Source organism: Sturnira hondurensis, unplaced genomic scaffold, assembly GCF_014824575.4.
Source record: "Sturnira hondurensis isolate 20B ecotype Veracruz unplaced genomic scaffold, ASM1482457v3 Scaffold0007865, whole genome shotgun sequence".
In the NCBI taxonomy this organism is placed as follows: domain Eukaryota; kingdom Metazoa; phylum Chordata; class Mammalia; order Chiroptera; family Phyllostomidae; genus Sturnira; species Sturnira hondurensis.
The window spans coordinates 4,083,609-4,102,688 of record NW_028080496.1 but is presented as its reverse complement, the minus strand read 5'-3'; the positions used below and the strand labels follow the sequence as shown (position 1 = coordinate 4,102,688).

At 52.1% G+C, this 19,080-nt stretch overlaps 1 protein-coding gene across 1 annotated transcript in view; it reads left to right on the top strand.

Annotated features, from left to right (window-relative positions):
• The first annotated feature begins 218 nt into the window (after positions 1 to 218).
• ABHD2 (abhydrolase domain containing 2, acylglycerol lipase) overlaps positions 219 to 19,080 on the top strand; it is a 39,600-nt gene continuing 20,738 nt past the window's right edge. The window contains exons 1-3 of the mRNA XM_037053652.1: positions 219 to 311; positions 445 to 538; positions 3,355 to 3,554. Coding sequence (XP_036909547.1) covers positions 3,361 to 3,554 — 194 coding nt within the window. The 5' untranslated portion in view covers positions 219 to 311; positions 445 to 538; positions 3,355 to 3,360. The remainder of the gene's footprint in view (positions 312 to 444; positions 539 to 3,354; positions 3,555 to 19,080) is intronic.

Sequence of the window (19,080 nt, the reverse complement as noted above, 5' to 3'; positions counted from 1 at the left end):
CCTCGCAGCCCTGTTCTGTTCCTGGTGCCATGCTTTGAGTGTGTCGGTGCCCTTTTGTTTTTCCGTCATTGCAGTATGTTGGCAAGAGAAAGAATGAGTCACCCTACTGCTGTGTTGACCGAAAGCCTCATTAGGTCCTGTCACTGGTCATGCAGAGATACCTGTTGGGCGTGTCTGAAGACTATGTTCTGAAACACAGGGTGGAAGCAGGGTGCGTTTGCCTTAGCTGGAGTCTGGAGGCCGCAGACAGGCTGTCCTGGGAGCCAGAGAGGGCCTGCTCGTCTGCGGATTGACCGGGGGGCCCCCCGAAGGTTTGCTCAGATGGCCGGGAGGGTGGCACACATACTAATTACAGAAATCATCTTTGCCCCTAAAGACCTGAGATGCAGAGGAACATAAACTGTGCTCGTATTTCCATTAAACTGCTTCCTTCTTGTCGCCCAGGTACACCTGAAGGAGAGGTCTGAGCTGACCGGCCCAGCTGCACAACATTTCAAGGACAGTCAATATTTCCAGTAGACAGGAGCAAAGGACACAGGTAGGCACTGTCCAGACCCGAGTTTTGACTTCGTCTGCCTCCCTCATGTTAATCAGTCGTGAGTGGGCTCGGGGAGGGAGGGAAGGACCTATTTTATTGTTATATTTTTATGGGGTAAGTCTGCTCTAGACCAACAGGGAAATGGTGAAGCCACCTACTGCTTTTCCCATGTTTATGTTTAAAGTTCCACAGTAATGAGCGGTGCCATCTTGGATGTGTGCTTCTCGTCGGCTGGACTGGTCCGGGTGGTAGGGCTGTCGAGAGGGGCCGGGTCAGGGCCGCAGGTTGAACCCATGGAGCGTCTTTGACTGCGGTGCCGTGGGCTTCCTAGGCTGCAGACCCCTTGGAGAACTGATTAGCTCTGCGGACCCTCCCTCTCAGAAAACTGTGCGTTACACAGACTCCCACAGGGGTCCTGGGCCCTAGAATCCTCCAGGGCATCAGTCCTTAACCTGTTTGGCACCAGGCACTGGCTTCGTAGAAGACAATTTTCCACAGACCGGGGCCGGGGAGGTGGTTTCAGGATGATTCGAGTGCATTCCATTCAAGCTCGCCTCCTCCTCCGAGCCCGGTATTGGTCCATGGCCAAAGTTGGGGACTCCTGCTTTAGGGGACGCACCGACCGCAAGTGAAGAACCTTGTTTTAGTGATTTATAAATAGCTAGTCTATAGGGGAACATGTCCCCAGAGGTTGAGTTTTAAGGAAACTGTCAGTTCTTAAAAGTTTAAAGGTGGCTGCAGCTGAATGTGTATCCTGAGGTCTAACCTGGATGTGAAATTGTGTCGAGTTAATTTTAAAAAATAATTTCCTTGCCCTGATGGCAGACGGCAAGTTAGGGAGCGGCTGCCTTTGGTTGCCTTCCCCACTGAGTCAGGAGTCCCAGCCGGAGATCAGCTGCAGTGTGGGCAGGCCCCTATCTGCCCGCGTCCCCTGACTGTAGACAGGGGTTTCTGCATCCCCTGTGACCCCGCCCCAGTCCTGTCTGTGGGAAAGGGTCTTGGCCTGCCCGTTCTGTCTGCGCCGTTGGCCGCCGCGTTCTGGGGCTGACTGTTTTTAGCGGAGGCTACTGGAAGCCATTCCCGGGGAAGCTGTTGCCATAGCTACCTTGGCTGTGAGAGTTCCCATTTTCTCCTTTTTTGTTAGCTTGTGGTTTCCCTAATTTTGAAGGTGACAGCTGAGGTTCTGTTTTTCTGCTGAGCGTCAGGGAAGAGACTGGGTTTTTGTTGCTTTTGTCGCTGTTGATGTTCGGTTTAATGTGTTGGGGGGGGTGTGTGTGTGCGCATGTGTGTCCCCTGTATGAGGTAGAGCTATCTCAAAAGATAAAATACTAGGAGAGAGTGGGAAAAGCCAGATATGCGTGCACAGTTTCCTCACTCTGTGGTCCACTTTCAGCCTGTTTTTGGACCAGTGGGGGAAAAAGTGGGCTGAGCTCCGTTTCACACTTCCCGAACCCAGAGGAGCGAGGAGCAGGGGTCCCTGGGATCTGGGCCAGGTCTGAACTTGACACTCATGCCCAGAGGAGCAGGTGGCTGAGTCAGGCTCAAGTGGCTTTGTCTCATCCTGCTCTAAAAGTCGGGGGGAGGGGCGGTGGAGCCAGCAGGCAGTACCGCCACACCTGGGGGCCATGGGCGTCCCACTTCACGTCCGTGTCCCAGGCTGTGCCCGGGGACCTTCACAGACACCTACTGCACCTGGCGAGCCCTCAGCCTGCAGAGAGGCCCCGGGCTGCCTGTTAGCACCGCAGGGCAACCCAAGGCCCTACTCGTCCTCTCTGCCTGGACCACTCTCTCCCGCCCTCCAGAGGGTCCTGTTCTCCGCATTTCCCAGATGGCTTGGATGTATTTACTCATCTATCCATTTTACTATTTTGTTGAAGGGGGTGGTAGCAACACTTTCCACTGCAGAATAACTCTCGCTTTTCCATACAATTAACGTTGTTACATTCTCCTATGACACGGGTTCACGTGGAAAAACTTGTCAGCTTTTTGCCACAGTCAGGAAATGAAAAAGAGAGCGTGCCCTGATTAGCTCCTGGTAAGCTCAGTACAGGCCTTCAGGATGGGCCCACGAAACCTGGCCGTTGTTTTGTCAGACATGTGCCACCTGCAGAATTCCTTAGCCCTTCGCCGTGGTTTCTGCTCGGCATCTCAAAGGCGAGCTCCGTCCTGTTGGACTCTGCTCCTCCGGGCTGAGGGGGCACGCTGGCCATCGGCACCACAAGGTCGTCTTAGGAGCAACCCTGGCAGCCTTTGGAGGCAGAGGAGGCAGGTGGTGAATCCTGACACGAACGCGGGCACGGCAGTGACCAGGACAGGCCCGGCCTGGTGCGCGCCCCTTTGTTGACAGGACCTGCCAGCCGGAAGGCGCTGTGAGAGTGATAAAGGCACCCGTCGGGGGAGCCTTGAGCTCTCACTTTCGTACTGGGGGCACCAGCAGCAGGCTGCTTCGAGACGGCATCACAGCACGCTGGCACGGCTGCAGGCGGAGCGCCGAGCAGGGCACCCACGCGCCGACAGCTCCTTCGCAGTGGGAAGCAGAGCCCCGACATGCTGCGCCCAGCTGCCACCCGCCCCACCCTTCACTGGGTTTAAATAAAGCAACAGCACCTTGCCTGGCTTATCAGTGTCCGGGACTGTTTGTTTGCATTTGGGGTGTTGCCAGTCCCTTGGTGGCTGTAAAGCCCTGAAGGCAGTCCACCTGGGTGGGCCCCAGGGACACAGCTGGGTAGGCTATGTTATCACTACCTCTATCTCAGCGAGCGTGGGCCCCACCGCCTCTCGGAGCGCTCACGCCAGCCCTGTGCTCTGCTCCCCAGACCAAGATGAATGCCATGCTGGAGACCCCCGAGCTGCCGGCCGTGTTCGACGGGGTGAAGCTGGCGGCGGTGGCCGCCGTGCTGTACGTGATCGTCCGCTGTTTGAATCTGAAGAGCCCCACCGCCCCGCCAGACCTCTACTTCCAGGACTCGGGGCTCTCGCGCTTTCTGCTCAAGTCCTGTCCTCTCCTGACCAAAGAGTGAGTAGACCCTGCCTGCCTGCTGAGCCCGCTGTGTACCCGCCTGCTTGGCTTTGCAGTGTTTGGAGAACCTTCTCATGCTGTGTTGTCAGGGTTGCCGTGTACAACAGCGTCCCGGCTGTGAAAATAGCCACAGTCTCCACAGAAGTCTGTGTGTGAGTCCCAGAGGGCAGGAGACTGTCCGATTGTGGTTACCCGGCATCGTCCTTCAGGACGTGGACTTTGCAGAACACGCTTGGTGTTTTTAGGTAGATGTGGAAAACGGGGACATTCTAGCCCTTGATCAAAGGCTCTGTTTCCAGCTCCGTTGCTAGGGCAGAAAAACCATCCCTGCCCAAAATAATTAATAAGCAAAAACACACAGACTTATGAGTCAGATGCGGTTTGTTCATCTCTCTTACCGAAAAACAGGCTGACATGGGCTAAGAGAGTCCACCTAAGCAGAATGCCTTCGCTCCAGGTGAACCGCTGCCCTGCACAAGGCCCGGTCTGCCTTTTGGGTGAGCACCGCCTCTGAGAGAGGACCCCATGCTTGTAAAAGGTGTGCTTTACATCACACGGACTGTTCGAGAGACTCGCGGCTCAGTGTTATTCAGAGGAGTAACGGAGTCCTCCTTCAGGGCCCGGGCCAAGCCTCACGAAGCGTCCCGTGATCTCCCGGGCCTGACTTCCGTCCTCCTTTCGCCTCATTGCTGCTTCACTTCGAGCCTCTCATTCGCCTCTGCCAGGGGCGCCTTACCAGACGGAAGCTGCTCGGGGGGCTGCCTGTGACCCTCGCTCAGTGGGGTTTCTGACACTCCACGGGCTCGACCATCTCTCCCCTCCCCTGCTGGGGGTGGTGGCGCTGAGTAGATGACTCTGTGGTAACAGCAGGCGAAGGTGTGACGACGCACCTCAGAGCTGGGGTTCTTGCTCGCCTCGTGTGACTGACTGACTGACTCTTCGTGCTGTTCGCCAAGGGCGCAGCTGCGCTGTGGGCTTTGGGTGTTGGTAGGTGCGGCTGCAGTTTCCTCGAGTTGTAGCAGTGGTGCCGTGGCCCCAAAGTTACTATGGAGAGATGTGAAATGGGGTCGTGTTGCCCAATGCTTGTGGAGTGCCATGCACAGTATAGTGTCACCATAGAGACCTGGGAACTGTCCCTGCTGAGAAGTCTCGGCCCCAGGGGCTCCACGCCAGGCATTAGTCAAGGACATGTTGTTCTCACGGAGGCGTGTTTGTAAGGAAAGTCTCTGCCTGGAGGGGGTGCACAGAATCTGTGTGCTTTTCTAACTGCCCAGTGTTTGTTTTCAATATTTAATGTGGAGGGAATACACGGTGTACAGTGCGGTTGGAAGTTCATGGAGGGGGAGTAAGTGGCAGCCACTCTGACCTCCTCCCAGGACATAGCTGGAGTTTTACAACTAAGCTGTCGACACTTGGGGAGGGAAATATAAGGGGACTAAATGGTAATGGAAAAAAAATACAATAGAGATTAAACAACAACAAAAAAGTAATGTAGATAATTCTCTAACCCGGACTGGCAAGTGACATTTGCCCCTGCTTTCGGGCCGAGTGGGGACCCTGCCATGGGACCCACTTCCTCAGCCATCTCAGCTGTGGAGCTTTTGGAAAGCAAGGTGTTAAAATCAGTAAGTTTATACCAAGATGAGTGTAAGTTCTCACTCCAAACTGGTTCCCGAGTGATTAGAGGAAGTCCTGGAATGGCTTCTCATAAGCTTTGGTTCCATTCTAATAGCTCAAAGGGCAAAGGAAAAGCTAATTAGGGCAGGTTGTTGTTGGTTTTTTTTGGGGGGGGGAGTGTTTTCCTTTAAAAAAAATAACCTAGAGACAGTAAGTTTAATGGCTTCCCTTTGCTTTTTTCCCTGGCACACTTTCCCCCTGAGGTTAGGGTGCTGGCCTCTGTGGGGGCGACCCCACCCTCCGCTGGCAGGTGTGCGTCACCGAGTCTCCTGGGACCTCACAGCCATGTCCCCCCCCCCCAGCACTGCCCCACCCCTGCCATTACCCAGTTGCTCCCTCCTGGAGAGACCCAAATGACAGAGGCGTGGAGGTCAGCGCAGCCGTGTGGCTGTGGTCTGGAGGTGGTGCGCAGGGTTGAGTTCCCGGAAACAATAGTGTCCCCAGCCCTGCCCTTCGGCAGACAGCGGCAGCCCTGTCAGGGTGCGGCGGAACGAGGCTTCAGGGGCCAAACGCCAACACCCAGGCTCTCTGGCTCGGACATGCTGCTTAAAGGGCAGAAGGGTGCACCTTTTCCTCCATCTTTTCCCTGGCCTGTCATTGTTCATTTCAGTGTTAGTTGTAGGAATGTCCATGTGCTGCACCCATGCAGCGCCTCACCAAGATGTCTTCACGTCACCCTGGGGTCCGCAGTGCTGCATTTCATGTTCGTTAAGTGCCCCTCGTGGGCATTATGCCTTTTCATCCTCGCAACAGCTTCGACGTTGGGTTCACTTTTCTTCCAACTTTGAGGATGGGGACGCCGAGAGGAGCGGAGAGGGGAAGTGAGCCCGAGTTCGTGACTGCAGACTGGGTTCCCTTCTCAGGAGCCAGGGAACTGGGTTGAGACTCCCCACAGCGCAGGTCAGGGAAGCAAGGCCCAGGGCAGTAAGGGCCCTCCTGCCGAGAGGCGAGGTGGCCTGGCGGGGGGAGCCTTCCAGTCCCATGTGGCCCTGCTCCCTGTCCACCCCCCTGTCGGAAGCCACTGTCCCCAGTGTCCCTGCACTTCTGACACAGCCTCCCTCGGTCAGGAAACATGTCTGTTATGGTAAAAGTGTTTCTTCTGGGAGTTGGAAGACTTTTTTCTAGAGGAAGCCTGTCTGCAGCCTTCACCAACCACTCTCTGGGCCAGCAAGTGCAGCCCAGTGATTGACCACAGGCTGCTGGCCATCCTCAGGCACCGGCCAGAGGCAGCCGGTTACTAGGATAGGACTTGCGTGTGGGTCGGAACACTTCCTCCCGCCGTCTGGGAGACAAGGAGACTGCGTGAAGGGCGAGCCCTGACCTCAGGGGAGTAGGGAGTTTTTCCCTTTCGGCATCAAAGTGCATTTTTAATTTTTTTAAGGTCATCTGTCCGACCAGGTATTAGAAATGAATCTTTTTAATGTCTTGAAGGAAAACTCTGCTTAGATGGTGGTGATGCGTTTTTTGTTCACTTAGCAACAAATCAGTATTTACCTGGTGAGTCATTTTTTGTTGTTGTTCTCAAGGAGTGTTTGCTCTCAGTGAAACTCAGAGGCTAAAAAGCTCAGTTCAGAATTATGAGATGGCAGATGACAATACAAGTCTCCATTTTTTCCTGAATAAAAAAATGCAATGCTTATTCATTTTTTTGAGCTGTCATTCATATATAGTAAAACACACAAACCTAAGTACAGCTCGGGACTTTTGATACGTTTTCACCTGGGTAACTACCGTTCCTGCGGGCTTTTATAGGAATGTCCTGAGTCACCGCCTCCAACCCAGTCACTGGTCACCGTACCACCTCGGCCAGCTTCCTCAAGCAGGCCAGACCCGAGGCACACCTCAGTGCCGCCCTAGCCTGCCTGTGCAGCCTCCCCAGCTGTGGTGGTCTCCCACGATGTGCCTGCCCCTGGGCTGGTAGCCCCTGGGTACCCCCACATCCCCTCCTCTCTCTCTCCAGCCAAATGCCCCTTATCCTGTAAGCGTTCCTAAATAGCCTGAGTTCTGAGGAACTTCCCCTAACTTGCCCGCACTTCTCCTCAGTCAGAACAAGCCCCTTCCCTCCCTCCTACGCACATCTTTGCCCAGCATGTAGCTCTTCTGCCCATTTGGCACCCCCCACCCTGTTTTATGGGGGGGTGTCTGCCTCTGTTCAGTAGAGAATGCGTATTCACATCAAAAGCCTCAGGACCCCTAGAGATTCCAAATCCTAAGCGTGACCCCGTTCTGTCTGCGTCTCGTTTACCACAGACAGGCAAAGGTGAGGGAGGTCCTCGTTTTGGCAAAGGCCACGTGTGCTCTGGTGAAAGAAACCACAGTGTCCCCGCCGGGCACTCCAGGGAGTCGGGGTGCCTTCAGCTCTGGCAGAGTTTTGTTTATTGGGAAGTCACTACCCTGTCTCTGAAGAAAAATGGATTGGTTCCTATTGGTCTTAAGTCAGGACAACCACCAGGTAGATTCATGAGAGCCTTTGGCAGCCTCCGCCCTTCCCTTCGGCCAAACTGGAGTTTCTGTTCAAAGCAAAGAGGCTGCAGGGTGAGGCAGGCACCCGTCTCTGGAAGCCTGCTGTTAACACTCATGTATTCCCTGGGGGAAGCCAGGCCTCTGCTTCTTTGCTCATTAGCAGGCTCTCCAGTGTGGGTCCTGGTGCAGCTAAAGACGAAGGCACGTAGGAGGCACCTGGTGGAGAGCTTGGCTGACCCACCAGCCTAGAGACAGGTGGCGGGGGTGTGTTCCCTGAGAGACCTCGGCGCCCCTGGAGGGCCGAGGAAGGGAAGCAGTGTGATCAAAGCCACTGCCCCACGTTTGAGGGCCCTTCTTCCCCAGAGACAGACATGTAATAGCTTTCTTCGGCAACCAGCTGCCGCCTGTTCCAGTAGGAACTGGGCGTTATTGTTCTCCGTGGGTTTGAGAGGTACCTGAAACCTGGGAATGAGGTCGCGCCCGTTCCAACACCACGCCAGAGAGAGCAGTTGACTGCGGGTGCCCTGGCCCTCGCTGAACCTTGCCTCACAGGAGAATGGCAGAAACCCCCGGACCTTTCCACGGGTCGTGATGGCCTCATCCTCTGGTTCTCCCTGTTTCTGCCTCCTCCCACCAGAGCGCAGGCCCCACACAAGACGCCGACTGAAATGTTGTGCTCACTGTTAGACCACGCAGCCAGTGTCCTGCCCAGAGTCCCCCACTTGTCTTGGTTAGTGCGCGCTGGAGGGGTCGCCTTCTGTGAAACTCCTTTGTGGGGAAGGATTAAAGATCACTTAAAAAAAATCTTTTCAGTGCAGAAATTTTCCAAAGGCACTTTTTAAACCGGTTTCTGGACAACTGTGCTTCCTAGCGATTCCGGATACGGCAGAACGAGCAAACCGGCTTTTGGGTTTCCTCTCAAACAATTCCCGTTCCTTCTCTGCCGCTGTCATGTGTATTCCCTCCCTGACGGTAAATACTCCCTTTGCTTTTATCTACCCCAAATAAAGGCCTGGAAAATGCTATGTTTGTCATAGATGTGTAAGACACGCTACTCCTGCCCTCGTGTACGGAGGACATGGATGTATTTAGTCACAGCAGTGCTCTGCAGGAAGGCCCTCACGCGGATCGCTGACGCTGCCGTGTATGGAGTTTCTTTCCAGACCTGAAGAGTATGGGCCTCTGTGTGCTTGCCCTGCACCCCCCGCCCCCAGCCCTGTTCCCTTCCATGCCCCTGTTGTGGTGGTGGTGCCCCCGGGGAAGCGAGGCCCAGGGCTCGGATGGGGACAGTTGCTGTGTTCTCAGTCTTCAATAAAGCGTCGTGCAAACACAGCTCCACACGCTCCTTTTGGGTCATATCGCCACCCCTAAGCCCTGCCTAGTTAGAAACTTTGGAATCAGCACCGCTCATTTGTCGTGAGGTAAAGCCGAAAAGGATTTCATTATCTTGGGCTTAAATTCCTCTTAATTCCCTCTTGTTCCCAGAGACATTCCAGATGAGATTTAGATTTGTTTTCCTCCTTGGCTGAACACTATAGCTTTGTCCTTTTCGTAGGATAAACTTGTAATTGCCAAGTGTCTTAATACCTTTGACCTGATTTTACTCATTTTAAGAACTGTGCAAATATTTCCTTAGATGCTTGCGATGATAAGCCCATGAGTGGGTCTGCGGGGCTTTAATGCACGTGTTGTGAGGCACCAGACCTGCAGAGCGCGTTTACCTGGAAACTTGGCTGTAAGAGAGTTCTTGAAAGATGGAAGCGTCGTTACTGAGAGAGACCAAGGACTGGTGGTTAGCATCAGTGAGGTCACCTGTTCAACTGACTTCATCTTCACGTAGCTTGTATTTCCGGTGAAGTCGCCCAAACCCGAGCTGCCAAGGTGAAAAGGTCGAGTTGCTACATCCGAGCTACTTGCTGCCCTCTGTAACCAGGCTGGCCGAGGGCCTGCTTTTCCCAGGACGACAGGCTTCCCAGCACGCGGGGTTTTCCGTGCTGAGCCCAGGCAGCCCCAGACAACCTGGCACCTGCTCTGTTGCTTGCTGCCTTCTGCCATCAGACAGAGGTTCTTACGAGTGGCTGCGCATGGCGGGCGGGGGCTGCTGAGGTTTAATTTGACTCTCGGATGCTGCCTGTCTGCACTGTCTCCACTCTGGCAGCTCACTTACCCAGAGGCCGTCCAAGCCAGACAGGGAAGCGCCGCCATCTTCCAGGCCTCTGGGATCGAATCAAGGTGACCAAGCCGAGTCTGTGGGGACGTCCACCTACTTTCTATAACCTCATACAGATGGTCCCTTCTCCTGAGAGGCCCTGCACCTTCGGGCAGGAATTGCCAAAAAGCCTAAAACTCTCAGGATCCCAAATACTCAAGAGTCCTTGGTTTAGTTGAGAAGGAAAGAGGTTCATCACCCATGCCCCGTGTCCTCCTTAAAGCCATCAATTCCAGTTTCCAAAGACTTACGACCAACCTGCTGCCCTGTTCATCATGACTGAGTGTTCTTTTCAGGGTTTTTCTGTCCACAAAAAAGAAAAACAAAAGAAGCATGTGCTACAACTGACTCCATCACACGGTGCCACGCGCGGCACATAGGGATGGGCAAGAGGCTTCCCCCATGGCTGAGTCCCCTTCCCGCCCAGGCTTGCCAGCACTGGGCTCCAGGGGCCCTGGTGGCCCTCCAGCTCCCCTTAACTTTACTTGTAATTTTACCCTGACTACCTCACTGAAACCCAGTTTACTCTCCGGGACCTTCCTGGGAGCAGACCCACTTTTGTGGGCCTCACCAGTACGTAGTTGACTGGAGACTGGTCCTGTGTCCAGGAGCAGGGAGTGGGCCATGGTTTCTAGAAAAGCCTAAAATGTCCACGTGTAGCAGCTTTTCATGTTTTCCAATCCCGTCCATGCCGCGGTTCCCAGTTTGGGTCTCAGACGGCTCCTTTTCCTCCTCCTGCCCCTGGGAGGCAGTACGCATGCTGCGTGCTGGAAGCCGGCAGGTGCTTTGTCATGAAGCATGAGGGAGACAGCGAGTTGACTTTGGAAGTGTGTTCCAGGGGGTGAACCGTCAGCGCCACGTCCATCCAGTGCTGTGGAGGGTCGACAGCCGACTGTAGTTTATCCTGCGCCCTCGCCGGAAGTGGCTGTGCGGGAAGCACAGACGGGCTTTGGAAGCACAGTCTTCTTCCACAGTCTGCAGAGCACCTTCCAAGCCAGTGGGACTGGGCTGAGGAAAGCCCTTTCCTGGGTTTATAAGGAAATCTGCCCCCTCTGTGAAATTCTAGGGAGGAAAGCTGTCACTGGTGCAGAAAGCTGTGACCCTTGCCGCATGGATTTTCCCATGCCCAGGTGAGGGTGCCAGCCCACGCGACTGTCTACCAGGCCTAGCAGAGCCCTCTCCCCTGGGCCACGAGCTCCTCAGAGCTGCCCAATGGCCCCCCGGTGACCGCCTGTCATGCCATGTCACCCTGAGCCCTGGAAATGAGTCAGCCCACTGGCAGCTTGGGACCCACCCCAAGTCCCCTCCCTGTGTCAGCTCCTAATCACAGAGTCGGGCCTCCAGGTCAGCACGGGCACATGGCGTCAGGCCAGACAAGCGACCGTCTTAGCCGGCCATTAAGAGAGCCTATAATCCGGAGCATGTGGGAAACCCTGTGGGCAGGTCAGCAGGTCACCCAGAACCACCTGTGACAAAGCAGCGAGTTATGTATGTTTCCATCATTCCCCTGGGGACTGATGCCATTGACACAGCCAACCTGACTTTCCAGTGACACATGCTACCAAATTCTCTGCTAGCAAAACCCCAAACTGATGTTTTCAGCCGGATCACAAAAGCTCCATGGTCACTGCTTCCCACCAAGTCAGTGATTAAGTGTCAGAATGAGTACTTAAGATAAATGATAAAGGGGTTTGCAGAAAGGGAGCCGGTGCTGGGGCGGCGTGGGTGCATGCGTGACCCTGAAAGGCAGTTGGTGTGCACAGGTGGATCCAAATGACGGAAGGCACAGAGGTCACTGTGAGTGTGGGCCACTGAGAGCCGTCAGCTCAGCAAGTGCTCCTGGGAGAAAACTGGCTTTGCTGTCCAGGCCAACTCTCTTCGCCCACAGTGTACTGCTTTCTACTGTGGGCCTTCGGCCCGCTCACCTGGGTGACCAGGTGACAGAGGCCTCACTGGTTGGGCACATTTCCTCATTGTCGCTGCTTTGCCCTGACCCCACAGCCACTCTGCTCGTGCCCCCCAGTTCCCGGGACCTTCGTTTGACTAGACTTGGGCCCTCTCTCTCAGTCCCCAAACGTCTGCCTGCTGTTCTTTGTGTGAGCTTTGCACCTGCCGCTCTCTCCGCCCTTTGCTCGCTGTGCCCTGGGCTTTGTTTGTGAATGAGCCCTGGCCCCATCCCCGGCCTGGTTTCCACAGCTGCTCCCTGGTCAGCTCCCCGTGCCATGATGTGGTGCAACAAGAGCTGTCTGATCGCAAGGGGAGCCCCAGGTCTTTAGGGGGGAACCAGGAGGTCAGATCATAGGGAGTTGCAAATTCCCAGAAAGGAAGAGTTTGGGCGTGATCCCCAGAGCATGAGAGGGGGTGGAAAGGGGAGAACAGCTCAGGCTCCCGAGACCTTTCAAGGTCGCATCAGTAGGTGTTGGTGGGTAATGGAATGGCCTTGGGCTTTGGAGGAAAGGGTTGAGTCACAGATAGCGCAGAGGTTACTGGGAGTTGAGAGAAGAATGGAGTCCTTGAGAGACAGCGAGAGGTCAGATGGCGAAGCTGCTTTCTCAGGGAAAGCTGTGTGGTTTGGGGCACTCTGTGGGTTGGGCACGTGGGCAGATGCAAACCGGGCAGTAGAACTTAGGTGTGAACTTAGGCCAGACTGTGCCAATTCCTGATCGGGAGCCTTCCTGATCGGGAGCCAGCCCGGCAGGGAGAAGAAGGCGGCGGCAGGGGAGAGAAACCTGATGGGAGAGACTGATGGCTTGGGGGTGGGGGCAGGGCTGGGGGGAGGCAGCCAGTGGGCCAGAGATAGACGGTAGGGGGGTTGGGGGGAAGACCAGGAGGCAGAGAAGGAATGTCATGGAAGGCAGAGAAGGAATGCCTCGAAGAAGAAGGGGCGAGAAACCACAGAAAGTAAGGAAGGAGGAAGACTGACCAAAGAAAAGCCTTTGAGCTGGGCCAGAAAGAATCAGGGGTTTTTGAGGATGGATTTTCAGTAGTGGGGTGAAAAAGGAAGTCAGCTCAGAGAAACCAAAGAAGCAGGTGAGGAAACAAAAGCCGAGAAAGGAAGGAGAGAAAAATAGGAAACTAGAGGAGAAAGCCAAATTGCATGACCATTTCCCCCAGATTGAGAAGGGGAGGGCAGAGCCCCACGGAGGGGCGGGGGCGGGGCTGAGGCCCACCTGGGCTCAGATGCCACCGCTGCCCCCTGCTGGACAGGCAACTGCACCCAGCTGAGTCTCCTTCCTCATTTATAAAATGAGAGTGCAAATTTCATAGGTTCGGGATGAGGATAAAAAGACAGCACGTGAAATGATTTATGGGATGTTTGGCATGTGTAAGACTTTAATAAGCATAGCTGCTATTATTATAGCTATTTTTATGTCCATAATAATATTAGCTACTTAGTTGTGTAAATGAAACAGGACACATAGTGCACCCCAAGTTCATGTTTTTGAACATCAGTAAGACCTCAGTGGATAAGTGGGTAAAGGATATGACTAGAAAATTTCCATATGAGGAAATACTAGTAATAAACACCAAGTCATGTTCACAGCCTTGGTAACAAAGAAACTTTTAAAAACGAAACATTGTTTGATACTCAGAGGAACTTCTGGCAGTTGTATCAATATAAAATTGGTACAGTATTAGTCAAGATAGCATGGTTTAAGCTACGGCAACTAATTACCCCCCAAAATAGCTAGTGTCTGAGACTTCCATAATATAGTTTACATTCTTTTACATTGAAATTGTTTATTAGTCTGTATCCCATGATAAATCGTGAAATAACTTTATTGTATAAGTAATAAGGTTTCATGTAGCCGTTTCAAATTGACAGGAAGCGAAGGAGGTCTCTGAATAGAAAACATTTTGACCTTCATCGTTTGGAAAGTCGTGTGTACTTTATTGCTAATAATGAGTGTAAGCACTGACGCCAGCCACTGCCCTGCGCATTTGCCTTTCACGTGTAAAGAGAGATGGACTTTGCTTTAGCAGGACTTGCTGCAACTTGCTTATGTCTATGCTTTTGTGACATTCTCCCAGTGTGCAGACAAGAATGAGGATGTGGTACCTAAGCTGCTGGGAGTTTTCACAAGGGTGGGGTTGGGGACTGTTTCAGGAAATGCTTTTCTGCGTTGTCACGCCACAGGACGGGGCTGCCGCCTCAGCGGGGCTGAGCCCCAGCCTCCCACCACAGCCTCTCTCAGCCTTGTGGGGCCCGGAGAGCTCAGGGCAGCTGTAGCGCTTCCCTCCACTTACATTTCTGTTCGTGGCTCAAGCAGTTGTGGCTGCATTTCCCCGTAGTTCTCTCTTTTATCTTTTTTTTTTACACTTTGTAACATTTTTTAAAATAGATTGGTTGATTGATTAATTTTATAGACAGAAGGGAAGGGAAGGAGAAAGAGAGGGAAACATCAATGTGTGGTTGCCTCTCATGCACCCCTCCAGTGGGGACCTGGCCCACAACCCAGGCATGGGCCCTGACTGGGAATCAAACCAGCGACCCTCAATCCACTGAGCCACACCAGCCAGGGCTTTAGTGATTTTTTTTATCATATTTTTCCTCTGTAGCTCTCTCAATCAAGGTCATAATAGAATCTGTGACCTTGTTTTTTCCTTCAGCGTCAGCCTTGCTGTCAAAAAGGCTCCCGTGTTATCAGTAAATTTATAATCGCTATGCATGTCATAAGCATCATTCACTCTAGAGCTTCTGTTTCTTTTTCAAAAACAGGTCATACATTTACATTGAAAGACTCCCCCAGCCGCCACCCAGCTCCCTGCCGCTACTGTTCCCAGTGTCTTGGTTGGGAAACAGCAGTTGCTCGCACACACGCACACACGCTTCTCCTTTTTTTGCCCAAGCAGTGGTACGCGTGGCCGTGGGCTCTTCTGCACCTGCGTTCCTTCGTGGGTTAGCACTGATTCTTCCATAAGATTGTGGGAAGAGCTTCCTCCTCTTATGTCTTGGCTGCTTCGTGTTATGTAAAGGGCCGCCGTCTGTTTAACCAGTTTCCTGGATGGAGGTGTTATTCGCCTCCAATCTTTTGCTTCCCAGTGCCGCAGTAGGAAATTGTGTGTTTGTGTGCTATGCACCCATGTCGGTGTGGGGTAAACCAGAAAGTGGAGTGGCAGGGCCAGAGGTTGGGTGCGTGGGAAGTTTTGTTACCCAGGGCCCTCGGGCTATCCCCCTCCAAAGAGTGTCTGTTTCCCCAAAACCTGGCCAACACCAGGGCTCCTCCTACTCTTTATTATCTGCCTGTCCGGTAGATAGAATATGTCTGAGGGAAAGTGCTATGCTTCTCTGTTACATTCAAGAACCATTTTCATTTCCTTTTTGGTAGCCCCTGCCCGTTTTCCTGACGGCCATTGGTCCTTTTCTTCGTTGTCTGAGAGAACCCATTGTGTGCTGGGGAAACCAGCCTGTGTGTGCCAGGAGTCGCAAATATTTGTTCGCAGTTTGTCAGTTGTCTCTTGACTTTGCCCCCGGTGGTATTTGCTATGCAGAATTTTTTTAAATGTTTGCATAGTCAAATCTGTCGATCCTTTCTTTTATGGCTTCTGGGATTTCTGTTTTCCTTAGAAAGCTCCTCTCTTCATTGTAGGGTGATAAAAAATATCTAAATTTTCTCCTAGCACGTGTACGGTTTCATTTTCTGTTTTGAAATGTTTTTGTTTGATCCCTCTGGAGTTTATCCTGGTGTGAAGTGTGGCTCTAATTTAATATTTTTCTAGACATTTATCGGACAACCCTTCATTACCCCATTTATTGGCATTCCATCTTTCACTCATGCTGAATTTCAGGAGGTATTTATGCCTCTCCTGGTCTGCCGATAACCCTGAATGTAGACACTATTAGCTTATTTGTAGCTTTTTTTTGAAGATTTATATTTATTTACCCCCACCCCCCCATCCCATTCTTTCTGACCTGTTACCCACCCCTCAGGGGCACGCGCGCCTTAAAGAGGATTCTTTGAGAAAATGTTTTCTGGAACAGATTCTTCTGAGCCAGTTTGATTCCATGATGAGTTTTTAATACAATACTTAACATTTTTTACCCAGTTTTTTTTCCTTTAGATTTTACTACAAAGCTAGGAATCCGTTTTTTGTCCGTATTCTATATTCCTGACCACAGCTTATGCTGTAGCAAGTTCTATTGTGGCCATTATTGCCACCAGGTGCAGTTCTCTGGGTTAAATTTTGCAAATCTAAGCGCTTCTATGAAAACGGAATTCAGTTAGTTTTCCGACAGTGCTAAATCCTGCCCCGTGCGGTTCTAACCGTTGCCAATTTTGCTCTGATTCAATTCTGCCACTAACAGCCATTGTGACACACACAAGAGAATGACAATATGTATCAACTAATCAATTTTAAAAATTGTGATTAATATTAGAGAGAGAGATAGCATAGAGACCGTGGAGGAAAATGGCCCCGGAAGGGTGTCCTGTGCCACCGATCACTCAGACAATGCAGGTCGAAACCCACCTCTGCATCCCGCTGGGGCAGCCCCTTCTTAGGTTAGCTGTAGCCAGGTTTTGTTGTTGTAACCAGAGCATCCCGACCGAAACAAAGTGGAAATGCCAGNGCCAATTTTGCTCTGATTCAATTCTGCCACTAACAGCCATTGTGACACACACAAGAGAATGACAATATGTATCAACTAATCAATTTTAAAAATTGTGATTAATATTAGAGAGAGAGATAGCATAGAGACCGTGGAGGAAAATGGCCCCGGAAGGGTGTCCCGTGCCACCGATCACTCAGACAATGCAAGTCAAAACCCACCTCTGCGTCCCGCTAGGGCAGCCCCTTCTTAGGTTAGCTGTAGCCGGGTTTTGTTGTTGTAACCAGAGCATCCCGACCGAAACAAAGTGGAAATGCCAGGGAGGCCCTGCTGACCGGCATGTGGTTCTCAGGAAAGGGCTTGCCAGGGGTGGGGCGCTCTGCCTCAGGCTGAGCCTCTGTACACGTCCTACTGTGCGCCAGCCAGTGCCGACTCGGTACTGGGGTACGTGAGAGAACCAGGGAATAACAGCGAAGTGTGGCTTCAACAGCTTTAAAGTGGTTTGATCCACAACCAAGGGACTTGGGTCCCGCAGGAAAAAGTGGTTGCCCAGAGATTTAGGGCAGAGATGAGCCCGAGGCACAGCAACCGTCTGTCCTTGCTCGTGTGTGCGTGGAGCGGTGGGGCGGGAGGGGACCAGAGTTCCCCTGGCGGTCTCTCCACGGGCAGCTCTGTTAGTGTAGCCAGATGTTGGCTATAAATAGGCCCAGAGCATGAGGACAGGCTGGCCTCTGTGTTGTGTTGTGGTCTCACCGCTTTCTCAGTGACGAGCACTTACTAGCCACTGGCCCCAAACACAGCACTGGGCAGACCCCTGTACAGTTAGCAAACTGGACAACATCACCTCTGCCTTCAGGGAGTTGGGACTAAACATGCCCAGATGCCGATTCTAAGAACAGCTTAAAAAAATACACGTAGAGGCATGCAAATTAGTGCAGTGAAAACCGAGCATTGAAACATGTAGCGAGCTGTAAAGTTTTACTGTGGGACGTAAACACCCCGGTGACGGAGGGACGCTCCATGCTCCTCAATGGGACGAGTCGAAGTCGTACAGAGGTCAGTTTTCCCCAAGGTAGAATAATTACGTTCTGTATGGTTCCGATTGGAAATCCCACGATTTTTAGAGATCAGGCCGCTGCTGTAGTTCATCTGGAAAACAAACTGCCAAAAATCTGCCTAGAAACGCTGAAAAAGAAGAGAGGAGGAGGCCTGCCTGCCGTCTCCACTCTCGAAACGCTCCGTGGAGCGGCCCAGACGGAAGCGGTGTCACGTTGGCACGAGAGTAGCTGAGGGGACCGATGCACCAGGACAGGCATGTAGAACAGGCCTGACTGTTTCATTGGAAACTCGGTGTGTCTCTGAAGTGATGGTTTAAGTCAGCAGGGAAACGATGGGCCATTGTGGTGGAAGGGCAATTAGCTGTCAGGGGAAAAATGCGTTAGATCTTTACCTCTCGTCGTCGTTTACTAAAACAAGTGGATTCAAGGGCAATACACTTTCAAAGCTTGTAGGAGTAGTAGAAGGTAGTATTGGGGAATATATAATTGGGTGTTAGATTAGGTCTTTTTAAAACTAAATGCAAAGCACAAAGGTTTTAATAGAAAAAGACAGCAAATTTAAACACAATATATGTGTTATGTAAGATAAAAGATAAGATATACTAGAGACTGAGCAAAAACCTTTGCAACATAATATATAAAGACTTAATGTAGGGGTGATAAAATGATACCTACAAAGTAAAAGGAAAAGTAATAGAGGAATGGACCAAGGACACGGACAGACCATTCCCAAGAGAAATACAGTGATTAATAAATATATGAATCGGAGAAATGCAAATAAGAAACTTTCTCTTTTTTACCATAGATTGGCTCAAACTTAAGAAATAACACATTGAAATTAACTACCTTTTTTTTTGTTTTGCCTGTCAAAGTGGCCCAAATGTAAAAGGTTGGTAACACCAGTGATTGTTGAAGGTGAGGAACACAACAGGTCATTTTAATGCATAATTGGTAGGAGTTCCAGTTGGTCCATCCGTTGAGGGAGGCAATTCAGTGATCCTCTCTCTAAACTTCAAAAACCGCATAGCTCTCGATTCCATTCGCAGCCTCTAGGCCCACTCCCCGTTACCTCTCCTCTCAGGGTAATCAAGTCCCAGGCTCTTTAGTACACGGCGCCAGGTCCAGGAGGTGGGTCCAGGAGGTGGGCCTCTGTGAAGGGCCGGGCCCAGATCCGGCAGCCTTCCTTCCACCGTGGTCTGCCAGCCCGAACACAGCACCAGTCAGGCTGCGCTCAGGCAGGGCGGGGAGGTGTCTGCCCCCTGATGGACTGTGGAGACAGGAAGAGGCGGGACCTGGCAGGTGCATTTTCAGGCAGTCTACCACGTCCGTAGTAAGAGTAAAGCATGTTCCTCCACGTACCTTTCTCATCCCCTCTCGTAAGTGTTTATATGAATTCCAAAATTTTCCATCGTTTTGGTCCATATTTCTTTTCTGACCGAAACCAAGTGACTAGGCACGAATTCTGTTTTTTTTTTTGTTTTCAATGTGTGTGTCTGTGTGTGGGATCTGTGGGTAAGTCACATAAACAACACATGGAAAAACCCGACCACAGAAAATTCTGCCCAC